Genomic DNA, 16,250 nt, shown 5'->3' on the forward strand with positions numbered 1-16,250 from the left:
TAAGCCTTCGGCAAAATACTGAAATATCAAACACGTATAAAAACTTAGCTCCTTTTAATGTAGTTTCTGCCATTAACTATTTTTTTTTGCTCTCATTCCATGCTCTATATTATCGTATTCAAGTACATTTCCACGTATCACATACTTCAGAGCGATGAAGGCTTTTGGGAACAGTATTTTATCTACCACTAAAACATGAATTTGCCTATATCCCACAGATTTTCACTATTCCAATATCCAAACTGAGAAAACTTTCTCAAGTAACAAAGGCACAGGAAAGGACTATCGCCAGCGCATCGAGCGAAAGCTGCGCGTGACCTCCACTTTCTGTCTTTGGTGTTGGGATTTATCTATGCCTGGGTCTTGTTCATTATTGGTAAATGTGTGCAATTATTTATAGAAGGTGCATTTGTTTATTGCATATATTTTGTGTTGACTACTTATAGTCCGGGATACATCGCCTATTTTTGCAAGTGATTACTATCAAGCTAATTTTTCGTGAGTAGCTTTATTTTGATGAGATGCCCAATAATTTCATGTACGAAACTCTCGATTGTGGTAGCTTACAGAGGTAACAAGGATAAAAATTTTTGATTTGACGGTTCTCAAATATTTATTACGCAATTTGTAGGACAATATGTCTGTTGAATTATATAAGTATTAAATAAGTGAAAATAAAAAAATCAGCTGGTTAGTAATCATTTATGATGACTTCGTTATCGATACACATTGGAAAGGGGGACTCTTTGATCAAACCATAGATTTTGTAGGACAAATATTTTTTCGAATAATTTAGATAATTTTCTTGAGATTGAACAAAAAAAACATTCAGTTAGTAATTAATATTTGAGAACCATCAAATCAAAATATTTTATCCTTGTTTCCTCTGGTAGCTACCACAATCGAGAGTTTTGTACATGAAATTATTGGGCATCTCATCAAAATAAAGCTACTCACGAAAAATTAGCTTGATAGTAATCACTTGCAAAAATGGGCGAAGGATCCCGGACTATTAACTTTAATTAAATAAAAATTCTGCGTAAATGATTAATTTTAAGTTTGACTTGAAAGGAGCTTTGGAAAGAAGTTTTGCGAATACAAATTTGCTTTGTTGGTGATCACTTATCTACATCGTGTCTTATTATTTATAACATAATTAAAACATTGTACATGGAATCCTAATACTACAATCAGTTATGAATTGAACTGAATTAGCCGATATTTACGAGTCTTTAAATTTTAATCGATGCGCGGTAGCTACATTTGCGTTATCTGGTTCATTACCTTATAATAATGTAAATTAAAGTAAAAAATAATCTGCACACAACCCTTATAATAACTATTACCTTCGTGAAAATATCATATTTTCTTATTTGCAATTGTTACTGTATTTTTACTGATATATTTCTGTTTTCCTATAAAATTAATATAGAGAGAACTTGAAATAATTAATAAAACCACTACCACCTAATCTTGAAACAATGATGGGCAAACGATTGTTATTATATCATTTATGGGTACAATAACATTGAAACAGTACGACCTTAGTTAGTGAAGGGTTAACAGCTATATTAATCTATTTTTCAATAGTTAACACGTTTAGGAAGTTGAGATATATATTGCATCATTGTTCTTTGCATCACCAATGTTTATTGTGTTTTTTGACCTTATCTTATTAATCTAAAATCCTTTCATGGGAGTTTTATAAAATTAAAAAGGTTTTCATTGTACCAATATAGGATGAATATAGACACTAAGAATTCCTTAATAATATTCTACACATGTGGAAATACTACGTATAGAATAAATACTATAAAATAAATTTGGTTTCTCTATCTAATAAGAAATAAACACAATATGTTTTCAACTCAATGATTCTATGATCGATATATTTTTTTTTAATATGATTCTTGAAAGTCGCACTGAAATAACGAAAGAGAAGTCTAAATGAAACGTTAATACAATTTGAAACAGTTAACCAAACGTTTAAGATTGCAAACCATCATTGTTAGTATCCATTGTGTAGATATAATTTCATGGCCCATACACTTGCTACTTGATATATTACTGGCAAGAAAATTACTCTTTAATAAACACTATTGCTTTTAAATTGCTGGTAAACCTTTTTATTATCATGCGAGATTATCTGGCGATGATTTGCGCAGTTTTACTTGCTTTTTGATAGACGATAAGGCCTATCATTAGGATAAGATATAATTGAGATTCCTCAATCTATACTAATATTATAAAGCTGAAGAGTTTGTTTGTTTGAACGCGCTAATCTCATGAACTACGGGTCCGATTTGATAAATTCTTTCGGTGTTAGATAGCCCATTTATCGAGGATTGAGGAAGGCTATAGGGCCTATAGCCTATGCCCTATAGCCTATAGCCAATAGTATAGGCTATATTTTATGCTAAGACCAACATGAACGGAGCCATGCGGGTGAAAACGCGAAGCGCAGCTAGTTTAGTTTATTACAAATACTGGGATGTCAAAATGAAGTAACAGAAGATTTAAAAACTTATTATCTACGCAATGGGGTACCTTGCTTTGTTTTTAATAATCACTTGTTCTTTATTAAATGTTACAAATTTAATATCTGATACAAATACGTACAAGCCCTTTCTAATAGCGTGTCGTCTTTGACCTTTGTAAAATCGATTATTTATTAAAATTAGATTCTTCAAATTGACTATTAGGTAGCCTTCATTTATTTAATGCATCATGGCACAATTACTTATCGTGATATTTATTTATTTTTATCCGCATTATAAAAATGTACTTGTTTAAATTACGAAGGGCAACACCATTGCAAATATCCAGAATGAAAATTGTATGAAATAGAGCTTCACAATTCTTAAGGTATTGATATTATATTGAAGTCAATTTATATATACTTATGTTCAAACTTTAAAAGAGCAATTACTGAGTTACCTTTTAGAGTAGAGTTAGCTTTCTGAACCTTCGGTAAAAAATTTCAAAGTTATATAACGATTTGCAAGGAAATCCATTTAAAAAAAAGTCTAGTTTACGCCCACAAAAGGTGCACTAACACAATCCCATTTTACTTTAATCTTCTCTTAAATATATTAAAAGTGGTAAAAACAATCGAAAAACAAGTGACCCAAAACCAAAGAAGATACAAACCATACAATTGATGATAGCTGATAACACAATTGGATGTTATCAGCCGACCTGTTGCCCGTCACGACGCTGGGAAACTAAATCATTGAGCAACGACTGTCTTGTAACTAGGAAGTCTTATATCTGTATCTGTTGAAGTGTTGTGAAAAATGGCGATGGGCAGTTATCGACTTCACAAGTTTAATTGAACGCCTAGCTTCTTTATTAAATGGTGCAATTGTATTAAGGTCCGCCTGAATATATTTTAGGCCATTTATTAAACACCTCTGTTTAAAGCTACTTGGTTGCGACACATAATATAACACTAGGTGAGCTCCGCGATTTCACCCGCGTGGCTGCGCTCCTGTTGGTCTTAGTGTGATAATATATAACTTATTCCTCGATGAATAAGCTATCTAACACTGAAAGAAATTTTGAAATCGGACCAGTAGTTCCCGAGATTAGCGCGTTCAAACAAACAAACTCTTCAGCTTTATAATATAATAGTATAGATGAAAAGGGGCATATTTGGTATGCTAAAAGGTATTTTGCATCTGTGTCACTAATTGATTTCTTCTTCAGCTTTCTGTATTCAAATAGAGACATTATTGATTAGTTTATCACAGTATAGAACCTATTGCACCTAGATTGCACAGTGCACACGCATTAAGCAATTAGCCAGTCATTTAAGACATGTGTGAAAATTGTTATAATAATGCCACTTTACCACAGATTAGATACTAGACTTTACCGTAAAATTATTGTCAACTTATTGAGGTCGTCTATAACCTAGAAGCTCTGGGTAATTGGAAAATCGTAGACCCTGACTTATAGTCACCCTACCATTAATTTATAATGTTAACTTTATATAATAAATATTAATAATTATGAAAATAGAGCCAATAAATGACTCTATATTCTTAGAAACATATTTTACAAAAATTTCATGTAGCGTTCTTAATATCTATGGCAAAACATCTGGCCAAATTTATTTTAAGACAATGTATTGTAAGAACAGTAAATAAAAAAAATGCAATTTCCGCAAAAAAATAATTTTATATATTACCCCTTGGGTATATAATTACTTCAACAATTGAGTTTTAATTAATCACTTAAATATGAACAGGAAATTATAAATTTGTACACACATTACATTTCATTTGTTCATTTAAAATTTTATCCTCAAAAAAACTAAATTATATTTTTCTATATTTAACATTTATATTTAACTTGGTACATTTCTTTATCTCATACTATCACTTAAATATTCATACTTATTTCACAAAATCACTTCCTCGTATTTTCTAGCCTAACCATAACTTAAGGTAAGAAAGTTAAGTACTCTACACTTGCAAGTTTCAATTATCAAATTATTCAGTAGCTTTCTAACCACTAGTTATGCGCTTGCGCATCTGCACAAACGATTGATCTTTGCCATTTAATGAAATTGTTATGTGGCTTTCGTGTTATGCAAATACTATTTTTGCGGTAAATGCCGGTTAGGTTTTGAGATAATCTATGATTGATTGTTTGTTTTTGTATTGCAGTTTTATTGTAAAACTTGTACAACATAACTTGTTACAAAAGTGCTGTTTATGTATAAGTTTATAGGTAAGAATACCTTTCTAAACAGTGATGCACCAAGTTGTTATATTATTTGACGTTTAAATAGAGCTTTGATAGAGCCTTTTTTTTAAGTGGGGAAATCTTGCATAGGGAGCAGTGGGTTATGTCGGAGCTTTGCTAGAGCCTACAGAAAAGAAAACTGTGGTTGGATGAATTTTGAATTGATAAACCAAAAACTAGTATTTAAAAAAAATTTAAGACTACTATTTGTACAGTTGTTACATTTGTGATTTGACTATAAGAGACTGACCGAATGCTTTTAATTTCATATTTTAGTATGAATTTAGCTGTTTTATATAAAAATGAGCGTGTGTGTGACATGTGTCAGAAGTAAAACTTCTTTGGCAAGATTCAAAGATACCAAAATCGTTGACTTAATCCATGCCGTGATGGTATTGACATGACGCGACCTTGAAATTTTACTCTCAACGCGCCTAAAGAAGTTTCACTTCAAAAACATTTCTTCATAAACAATTGTAACAACCATTACCATAAAATCTCGTATGCTGCAACAAGCAAGACGTAATCCAGAAGCATATTTTAGAGCAGTTCTTTGAAATCATAGCTAATTACATGTTTGTACTGCTCTCTGACATTAGATGAAGATGCCTCTGTAATCTGCAGTGCTTTCGCTGTTATGTAAAACTGGTTCTATTTGCTCTCAGTTGATTCTGTAAACATGCTTAATTGGAATATTGTACATTCACTGCGATTAAAAGTAGAACTTTTAAAAGAAATAAAAAATTATTTGATTGAGGCAGTAATAGAGAGAGCTGATTAGAATAACAATGTAGACATGGGCATATAATAATTGCAAGGAAGGCATTAATATAATATTATGTACAGTATTCACTGTGTTAATTATGGTATAATTTTATACATATTATATGTTAATATAGATAGAGAGAGATAAGGCAAGATTTTCGTTACTATATTACATAGAAATTTCTGTTAAAACGTGCGCAATAAGCATCACTAGGATAGAATGATAAGTAGGAATAAACGCCATTATAATAATATAGATTACTAGCGGTTCGCCCCGGCTTCGCCCGTGAAACATAATATTTACGTTTTCTCTACATAAGAACCATCCTCGTACTTCAAGGAATATAATAAAAAAAGAATTATCGAAATCGGTTCAGCCTTTCTCGAGTTATGCGCTTACCAACACATTTTGCGATTCATTTTTATATATAAGATAATTAAAAAACTATAAAACACGCTTTAACTCATGAAATTATTATACAATTAGAGCGTATACGCACTATGCGGGTAGCCGCATTGCGGGTAGCCGTCCGGCTGACCGCAAGCACAATTATGTATGCAACCGCAGACCGCACAGTGCGCATAGAAATGAATATTCCGTACATAATTGTGCTTGCGGTCAGCCGGACGGCTACCCGCAATGCGGCTACCCGCATAATGCGTATACGCTCTTAGTGTACAAAGTTTGAATTAAATCTGTCCTTTTAAAGTGGGTCAAAATCCAGTCTGAAGGAGTCGGTTATTTACAATCACGATGGTTACATACAAACATAGGGCGTGTTAAAAAACATGCTTTTCAAAATTTCACTTTTACGCGTTTCAACTATCGTGACACATCCCTTCCGCAGTACTTTTGCCAAACGTGATAAACAAACAGGATCTACAATGATCTCGTGTGAAGACTGATTTATCATCACACGAGCGACATGACTTAGAACTTTCTTTGTTTATCTGTGAGAGGAATCAGAGGGGTTGTGTATAATTAGAGTGAAATAAATAGTAATAAGTTTAATTTTATTTTATTACATTTAATTGAAAATACAGTTTAAGACAACTAAAAAGTACGCTTTAATAAGATAGACACAAAAAATTATTATATATTGTCACCAATTCTTGAAAAGTGTAAAAATTTTGATTATTAATAATAAGGATTTTTGTTCGCTGTTCTTAACGAACTTTTCAAACTGATGCACATCTTTTCTGTGACATTTTTCTCATAATATTATTTTTATTTTCAGATCAAAATGCGGTGGAGGGGGAGCGACACCAGAATGAGAACTATACACCAATCTCATATCTTCCTCGTCTTGCTATTTACGATAGGTAATGTATTTCTTCTATTATTTCTTCTTATATAAAACTGGAACGGTCTAAGTATAACATAGCCTTTGTCATATGAAACATCTTATGATTATAATTATTTTGTTATCATCATCATCATCGCATCAGCCCATATACGTTCCCACTGCTGGGACACGGGCCTCCTATGAGGGTATTTTGGTATATAAGTAACTTAAATACAAAAATTATGATATTCTATAAAATAGCGTGTTTGGCTCTTTAATCATGGTTAAATATTATTATTAAACCATTATTAAAGATTGATATTAGTAGTGTGATCGTGTAATTTTAGAAGATGATAAATTATTATGAAAAATATTTCACATAAAGTAGTATTTTTCGCATAAAATTACGTACGACACATACGAGTAATTAATATTTTGATTAGTGTAGGTAAAGAAAGAGAGTTGTAAGTTGCTACTTACGTTTATGATATTATAAAAAAATTAAAACTAGATAAATAAAGGCAGAAATAGCGGACATCAATTTGAACAGTGCCACTTGATAACGTTAAGTACGAATAACTCTATGTTTAAATTTTAATATGATTTAGTATTTCTCACATTGTAAATTACACAATCCCATGAAACACGCGTAAAACCAAACACTGGCAAACAATAGATATTTTGACAGTACATCACGGGTGATAATAACCGATATAACAAGTCAATATAAAGACGACACAAAAGGTTACACAAGCATTACATAAAATGCAACAATAGGTACTTTCTATGGACTATTACGGGATGTTCTAAGTTCTAGGAACAATATAGGCTGTCGAATGGCCTAGGTTTTGTTATACAATTATTCTCTTGTAAGACAAATAACGATATAACGATTGAATGGATAGGACATGAAAATAAATGGTGCCAACTATATAAAAAAAGTAAAACATATAAAAGCTTGCTTTTGACTGAATATGGAATACGGTTATACGATGTTTTATTTTAAATTTTTATAAAAGATATACTTACCTATAACTAAAAAACTTTTTAGTTTTAGAATAGATTCAAATTTATTTATTTACAATGGTACACTTTTCTCGAATTTTCACCAATTTGTTTTTGTCTTTAACTGTAGTTATAACTTATTTATGATATACATAATTATTAAACCAGATTATTCATTATTTTCTTTCATATGACGCGTATTGAATACTTTCATCAGCGGAGTGACCCCTTTCATAACACATGACCTCACTCGACATAAAACAAATCACGACAATACATCGAAAACAATGAACAACATCCAATACATTTACAATACACAGGTCAAGTCACCAGATCAAAAGTTACAGTGAAAGTAAGATAAGCTTGCAAAAGATAGATCACATTATCTTTCGTTATTAGATCTTCACAGTCTAACGAGGTACCTACTAAATTATAGCTTTGGTATAAAATTATATGTATTAAAAAGCAACAAAAATGTGTAATGGAAAATAACGAAAGTAATAAATTGAAATAAGAGTGTTTGACATTATAATGAAAGTAACAATTTTTTTTGCATTGAAATGATTTTACAAGATTTTATGTAAAAAAATAAGCGATATTCTCGTTTTTGAAATAGTTTGAATGTTTTCAATAACTAAAAATGTAAAATAATAAAGGTGCTTATCCTCTCCAATCCTACTAATATTATAAATGCGAAAAGTGATGATGGATGTATGTGTACGATGGATGTATAGTATGTGTACGATGGATGTATGTGTATGTTTGTTACTCTTTCACGCAAATACTACTGAACCGATTATAATGAAATTTAACACGCATTTAGAGGGTAACTTGGATTAGCACAAAGGATAAATTTTATTCCGGAAATCCCGCGGTAATGGGAACTATGCGGGTTTTTCTTAGTACCTACCTACATTAATAAATTAACATGTATATTATCCACTTGTGCCCTATATTTCATCAGACCTTTCAGCACATTATGCAAAATAATAACATAAAAGAATAACAAACATCTTTTCAACCATATTATATAACCTAACTGAATAGTAGTTACCTGTCTCAATAAATTTGAATTTTTTACGCCCATGCATTTAGATTATATCACTATTTACATGCGATTTACATCGCTTTGTCTGTCCATTGATTGTTACGGTATAATAGTATCAATTGGGAGATCCGGTTGTATGAAAGTTATTTGTAATGTCAACAATTGTATAATTTATTATGTAAACAGTAAACGATATTTCGGTTACGTGTAGTATTTTTGCTATCATCCTGAATCGACAATCGTGAAGCCATCTAGTGATTTATGCTTTGTATATTTTATCATAGGCGATCTGTGTCTCTACAGAGGGATATATAAAGTGGTGATGATGATGATGATGATGATAAATAGATACTACAGGCAAATTGTTATCTATTATAACAATTTTTTAAAATTGTACATGAAATGTTTCTGATTTATAAATTATTTTTAACATATAAGTACCTAATATTAAGTTAATAGTCTAATTTCCATAATAATAACCGCGTTTTTACTGCGCTAAGTTATTGAATTAGGAATCAAAAAATATATAATACATTTGTATATGTTTCTCTTTCTTCTTCTATATTAGAAAAATAAGTACCTACCTACCTACATAATAAATTACAACTATGGCCTACGGGACTTGGAATTATCTGGACAAAAAGTACAAATTTACATAAATACAATATTTATCTACACTGCCACACATTTTAACAGCGAAATATTTGGCATCCTGCATGTTAAAATAACTAACAATTACAATTAAAGTATACTGTAGAAGGTTGTTTGCAAGAACAAGGGTCAAAAGTCGATACAAATCATAGGGCGTATTCAGAAAGAAAGCTTGAAACTTATAAGCGCTTATAAGCGCTTATCGGCGCTTGTCAGCGCTGGTAGCCCGCGCAGGAAAATATATGAACATGACAAGCGCCGATAAGCGCTTATAAGTTTCAAGCTTTCTTTCTGAATACGCCCATAGTTGGGTTGGCTGGGTGTTGACAGAGGTCGCTAGGGGCAACCGTTTTACTTTAGAGCACGAGGTGTCAGGTTTATATAAATTGTACACGATTTCTTATTAACCGTGTTAGGGTCTATTATTTTTTGTAATCTATGTTGGAAAAAGAATTAAATCTAGAAATTTATTCGACTTTTAAAAACTAGTTTTATTAATATACAAAACTATTGGAAATTATTTTAGACGAATGATTTCATTAACAAAAGTTAACCATTAGTATTTAACTTTGTTTAAATAGTAGTAAGTAGATAGATAGGTACCTAATAAACATCGTACATGGGAATTTTAAATAGTTTCAATTCTCTATACCGATACACGTCTTTATTAAACCGAGAATAGTAAAATTTTAATCTTCTATTTCAGTTTCATTAGGCGTTTGCGATGGGTCGCGAAGAGCACAACGGCGAAAGGTATGTTATTAATACGATATTAAAATGATCACCAAATTAAAGTGTTTGTAACCAATCAATAATTTTATGGGAGCTTACCATAATGATTTTTGTAGAAGTCTAATTTAATGATGATACAAAATACTTATTATTTTATAGCAAGATTTGACGCGATATTTGTGTTTAGATATCATGACTAGCACGGAGTATATAATAATTAGTCTGTGCTAGCACTATTTGTAAGTTATTAACGTACCCTTACCAGGACTCAAACCTGTACATACCAGCGCCAAGCGCGGAGTCAATCCAGGCGCTTGCTGAAGCCATGGGCGCCGCTGGCTTCGAGAGCTACACGGAAGGCAAGGCTCTTGTGAAGCGGCTCATACCAGCGGACAGCCAGCCTGATTTGGATGTTGTTGAACATCAAGGTAATCCTTACTAATGCTAACTTTAAATTTTAAATGTGATAGTGTGTTTGAATGTTTCTTTCAAGTCATAACGAGGCGATTGTATAGTATAATTTTGTGTCTAGAGATAGTTAGGGAGCTAGAAAGTGACATGGGGTACTTTCTAACGTTTTAAAACATCTTATTCCCATTTTCCAATGGGACTTTACTTTCCATTTACTTTCCTGTATTATTTGTGTATCCATTTTATTTATTTGAGAAAGGTTCTAATTTCAATTTAGACTGACCAACTGCGCAAAAGATAGAAGGTGTAATTCATAAGAGTTTATGTAAGCGCGCAAATCTCGATAAGTGATTTTCCATCATTTTCATAGCCCAACTTCAATGGAACAGATGAAAAGATTACGCAAAACATGTAAGAAACATACTAAAATACACACTAATGATACATTTGATTTTTATGTGTGTCTCCATACATACTGGGAATTCGGTATATGTATGAGTTTTTATTAATAGTTAAGTTACGTGAAGATTCTCACAGATTGCGCATTGTGACATATAGGAAAATGAGAATATAATCAAAACATAAATTGGCTATTCATAAGTACATAACTACTTATAAAAGTTTACATGAATGAAAAGTTTTGTTATGTATCATAATATTATTGCGGTTATAAGTATCATAATAATATTTTATGTTAAGTAATATGTGTCAATAGAGCTTTTTAATACATTACATAAATCTTTTTGTATTTCATGGAAGTATAGAAAGTTCTCACCGTTTAATATTTGGTGCATTACAAACAACTGTTTGTCTTGTAAGGTGTCGAGTAACACTAGTTAGTCTTATTCGGCATGCCTATGTGTTATAAAAATATAATACGACTCCACAACATACAAAGTGGCTCTTTTCTGTACTTCATAATAACAAAAGAACGAAAGGTTCTTTTTATTGGGTTTTCAACTGGTCCCTGTCAGTAAAATGTACTTAAAAACTTCGAAATTCTTTAAATTTAATTTCTGTAACCTAAAAGTTCTACATAGTTACCAATAATTGAGAAACAGCTGACCATATTATAAGCATATTAAATAAAAACACATTTACAGGAGTCATCGGCAGAGCGGGTGTTGACTTCCCTGCTCTCCCCAACATTCCGAATACAGGATTTAACTGCAAGAACGTGCCTACAGGATACTACGCTGACTTGGAGACTGACTGCCAGGTATATTTCGATGGTTTTACTAATTATATTTTGAAATTGCAATTATAAAAATAAACAACTAGTTAATTCTAAAAAAAAATATTTTGTACAAATACATTTTACATTAGTTACCTACTTCTGTATGTTTTACGGTTGAAATCAATGAAATGAAACACCAGTATTCGATTTAATTGATAATTCCATTTCCATTTCAGGTTTTTCACATCTGTGACACATCACGCAAAATTTCATTCCTCTGTCCAAACGGCACCATCTTCAGCCAGTCGCACCTGATCTGTGACTGGTGGTTCAAGGTGGACTGCGCTTCCTCCCCAGCTCTCTACGAATCCAGCGTCGAATATTACTCCAACGAACAGAAGAAGTCACAGAAAATCACCAAGAGTCTTAGTAAAAACTCTGATCTGCAGCATATTAACGTTGATACGAATACCCGAACGGAATCTAGACGACCAACCGTCAATACACCAAGTACCACTGAAAGATTGCTTCGACAGAGGCAGCGATTCCAAAACGACGCACCTGTAACAACTCAGAAACCCACACCAAGAAGTTATCAAACACCATTCAATATTAACCCAACACCACGTGTTCAAGCACCAGCTGGTTTCGAAAAAAGGCGGAATCTAGTACAACTCATATCTAACAATTTTGGAAATGTTCCAGCTAGAACTACTCTGCCTACATATTATGAAATTCCTACGCGCAGAACGACCGCTCCAGCAGGAGATTATAACAGCATAAAAGAAATGCAAGAAGCGGCGGAGACTGCATCTTTCGCTCAAAATCAAAACCGACAATACCTTCAGAACTATAACAACAAGAATTTCCGCCCCTACCCTGTGTACAGTCCGAACTTACCACCTAAATCTTCAAAAACAAAAAACAATCCTTCCCTAACGACGCTCTACGACATAAAACCTCAGCCCATTTCGCCATACACACCAGAAACGACCACGAAAAGACAAACATTGGTACCTTATACGAGAAGTTATGCAAGTATAATTAATGAAAAACGTGAACCCTACACAAGGCCTGGAGTCTCATTACTTAAAAATTTCCTCGACAAAGAAAGGAATAGAACATATTCAGAAACAACACAGAAGCTGGTAGAGGCTACTACAAAGGCAGTCGAACAAGATTCATCAACCCAATCGAGTAAATATATTAAAGTGACAGATAGTATTTTCGAATCTTCAACAAAAATTCCTTATACAACAAGAGATAATAGAATAACTGAAACTGCATCTACAAATACATTCGAAACATTTTCAACAGGTTTAGATGTTCATACATCAACGGAACCAACGTATCAAGAACGTAAACAAAGAGTGCTAAAAAAATTTAATTTTGATTCATTTAGACAAACCGAACCTTCACTACAAACTACGATTACTGAAAAGTATTACGGAGATCAACCTAATCGACCTGGTTTAGTCGTCCCTCCCTCCCTAACACCTAAGACACTTCATTCACTCGCTATTTATTATGCCACTGCCATGGATAATCTTCAAACTTCACCACCGCGCGATAACAAAGAAGCAACAACGACAACAGACTTAGGACAAACTGTAGATGAACTACCAAATTTGTTTAGTCGTCAAACAATAAATAAATACAGCAGCTTATTTGGACAAGGGGCTAATAATGCGGAGCTATTGGAAGAAATAAAACTAGACCCTAATGGAACATACAACGAATTAGCAGAAGATTTATCGATTCAAATGAGTCAGGCCTCGTTAGCGACTTCACCTCAAATAAGGGAACTTGCACAAGTGTTTACTCACGCTCTCTCTGCGTACCTACAAGATCCCGTACAATTTAGGAAAGTCCTTTCTGATATCCGACCAACTCCACCGTCGTTTGGCGACATGTTAACCGCAACTGACGATTCTTTAAATACTGAACCAACAACAACAATTAATGAAGATGACGATGAAATTTTAGGATTTTCTGATGACCATAAACTAAGGGAGCCTAATAATTCGTTCAGAGACGCCAAAGCTTTGAAACTGGCGACAGAGTATGCGTACGATACAACTACAACTGTAAGGCCGACAACCACGGACATACCATCAACTGTGTATGTTCCAACAACTCCCAGAAATCCATTTAAATGTTGCGGAAGAATATCCGCTTCATACACTACAGCACCTACACCTACAATCCCGTACTATTTCACCACCACCCCGGCATCAAGATTAAATAAATTATCCATTAGTCCAAACGTAGATGAAACGACGAGGGACAGTTATACTTTACCACATTATGGTGGTTTGCAAAATAATACATATAGACCATATGGAAGCGAATGGTTCCCTTCAAGCGCTAAAATTATAAATGATTACTCAGAAGTTACAAATTTACCTACAGCCTGGGATGATGATGTAGTTGACTCCACGCTCCAACCGATCACCAACTCGCATCAATCATTTGAAAGCAAGAAGATTAGAACAACCACATCACTGCCAGAACCTTCTCCTACCTATTTCCCAGAAAACGAAAGTGTAGAATTAGAAAATGAAGAAGAACTACAGAGAGCTCATAGTCAATCGTTTGTAGCGCCTCAGAGTAACACTCTTAGACAAGGCAAACAAATAAATATTCATGACAAGAATCTTCCGAAGCAACCCTCTTATGATTTAGAAGCTCCGACATACCCTGACATTGATGCGACGACATTGAGAGTTACGACACAATCTTATACTACAACGGTCAAAGATCAAACTGAAGAATATACAACCACAACACCAATATCCAGTAGTATATTTACATCGCCTGATACTGAAAAAACAACTTACGAATTCCAGTGGCCAACAACATTCGAAAATTGGCAAAGCACAGTTATTGACCCGATAACATTAAACGATGGACTCAGTGCAACTAGCCGCGATGAGAGCCTATCGAAATTAGTTCAACAAACTAACAATCTAGCAACGACAACAAATGTTCCATCTACTACTTATTATACAACGACAGAACAAGCACAACCATCCACCATATATTATGAAGTAACAACATCAAATGGTATTCAAAACAATCGAGTAGGAAAAGCTTTAAGAGAACCAACGTCAACGGAAGTATCACAAGACTTAACAACAATCGCTGATACGGTCGTCGAAAAAGCGAAAGAAATCATGGGCGGTATGAACTCAACGACGACCCAAAAACTAATGAACGTAATGAAGAAAACAAAATCGAAAACTGTTAAACGTTTAATCCTTTTATTAGTACAAACCTGTGATGACGATCACAATTCTACAGCGGAGGCATCAAAGAAAGCATTATTAGAGGCTCTTATGGCAGTTTCACAGAAAGATATGGAAGATATCGCGAAAGAGGAACTAGCAACTGAAACAACGATTCCTGATATCGACTACGTACAATCGACACAATATAGAAGAAGTGACAGAATACCTGTAGAAAGTCGACGAGGCAAAAGCTTAAACACTGATGCGACAGCAGTGAATTCTCTTTCAAACCCAACAACGCAAACATCAGAAACTGAGGAGACCGAGATCACAACACCAAGTACAATCACGACTACATTCCCCAGTAGACGAAGTGCTAGAAAGTTCCAGACTAAAGCCCCGGAAGAAACTACGACGACCACGACCATAGTAGATAGACCAGTCGCAGAAGCGAGGGTTGCTATTCAAGAAAAGACTCAATCTGACACGCGAGCAATCGAATTATTAAGATCTCTGTATTCTATAGCGGCCAAATTTGGCTAGACGCCTCCAAACGTTACCTAAGTTTTAAGCTGTAATGGTCTACATGGTCTAGATTATGAAAGACGATGAAATCTATGCTCGCATTAAGATCCTATTTTTTCCTGTAAATGTGATTCATTGTAGATAACCATTTATTTTGTAAGATTAAATACAATTTTACTTTAAGGTTAAACTTACGCCTTAGTATAAATTAAACTTAATTTATTGTGTTTTGTTAATTTTAACGTTTGACTTGCCGACTAGTATTTAATTAAGTTAAGCCTTAGACGAATTCTGAAGTTACCTACATTTTATTTGACTCTATAACACTGCCAACTGTAATATAAATTTAAATGTATAGTAATGTAAGACTATTTTGTAATAAATATTTTTTATATTACTTCGGTTTTTTATTACACACTATCTCAGTCCTCAAGTTTTGTAGGAGTAGTATAGTATACTTTTTCTTTATAGAGAAAAGGAGTTCTTATTAGTCTACTGTGTGAGTGTATGAAAAAAATAACCATACTTATTATTTACGAAACCTTACGAAACAACAATTTAAACGCCTATGCCTATGCTTTCGTACTAAGTTAATTATCACATGAGCGTACGATTTTAGAGATAGATATCACTCATTTCACAAAGGTCAATAAATACAAAATAAAAAA

General features: G+C 33.2%; 1 protein-coding gene across 1 annotated transcript in view; it reads left to right on the plus strand.

The window, feature by feature from the left end:
• LOC149899860 (uncharacterized) overlaps nucleotides 1-15,979 on the plus strand; it is a 41,729-nt gene extending 25,750 nt beyond the window's left edge. Inside the window, exons 3-7 of the mRNA XM_090114073.1 lie at nucleotides 6,756-6,840; nucleotides 10,214-10,260; nucleotides 10,505-10,667; nucleotides 11,754-11,869; nucleotides 12,064-15,979. Coding sequence (XP_089970199.1) covers nucleotides 6,762-6,840; nucleotides 10,214-10,260; nucleotides 10,505-10,667; nucleotides 11,754-11,869; nucleotides 12,064-15,600 — 3,942 coding nt within the window. The 5' untranslated portion in view covers nucleotides 6,756-6,761 and the 3' untranslated portion in view covers nucleotides 15,601-15,979. The remainder of the gene's footprint in view (nucleotides 1-6,755; nucleotides 6,841-10,213; nucleotides 10,261-10,504; nucleotides 10,668-11,753; nucleotides 11,870-12,063) is intronic.
• The last annotated feature ends 271 nt before the right edge of the window (nucleotides 15,980-16,250 follow it).

This window comes from Colias eurytheme, chromosome 20, assembly GCF_061535395.1.
Source record: "Colias eurytheme isolate Ceu_HAF_F1 chromosome 20, ilColEury1 Martin Lab GWU primary, whole genome shotgun sequence".
Taxonomy (NCBI): Eukaryota; Metazoa; Arthropoda; class Insecta; order Lepidoptera; family Pieridae; genus Colias; species Colias eurytheme.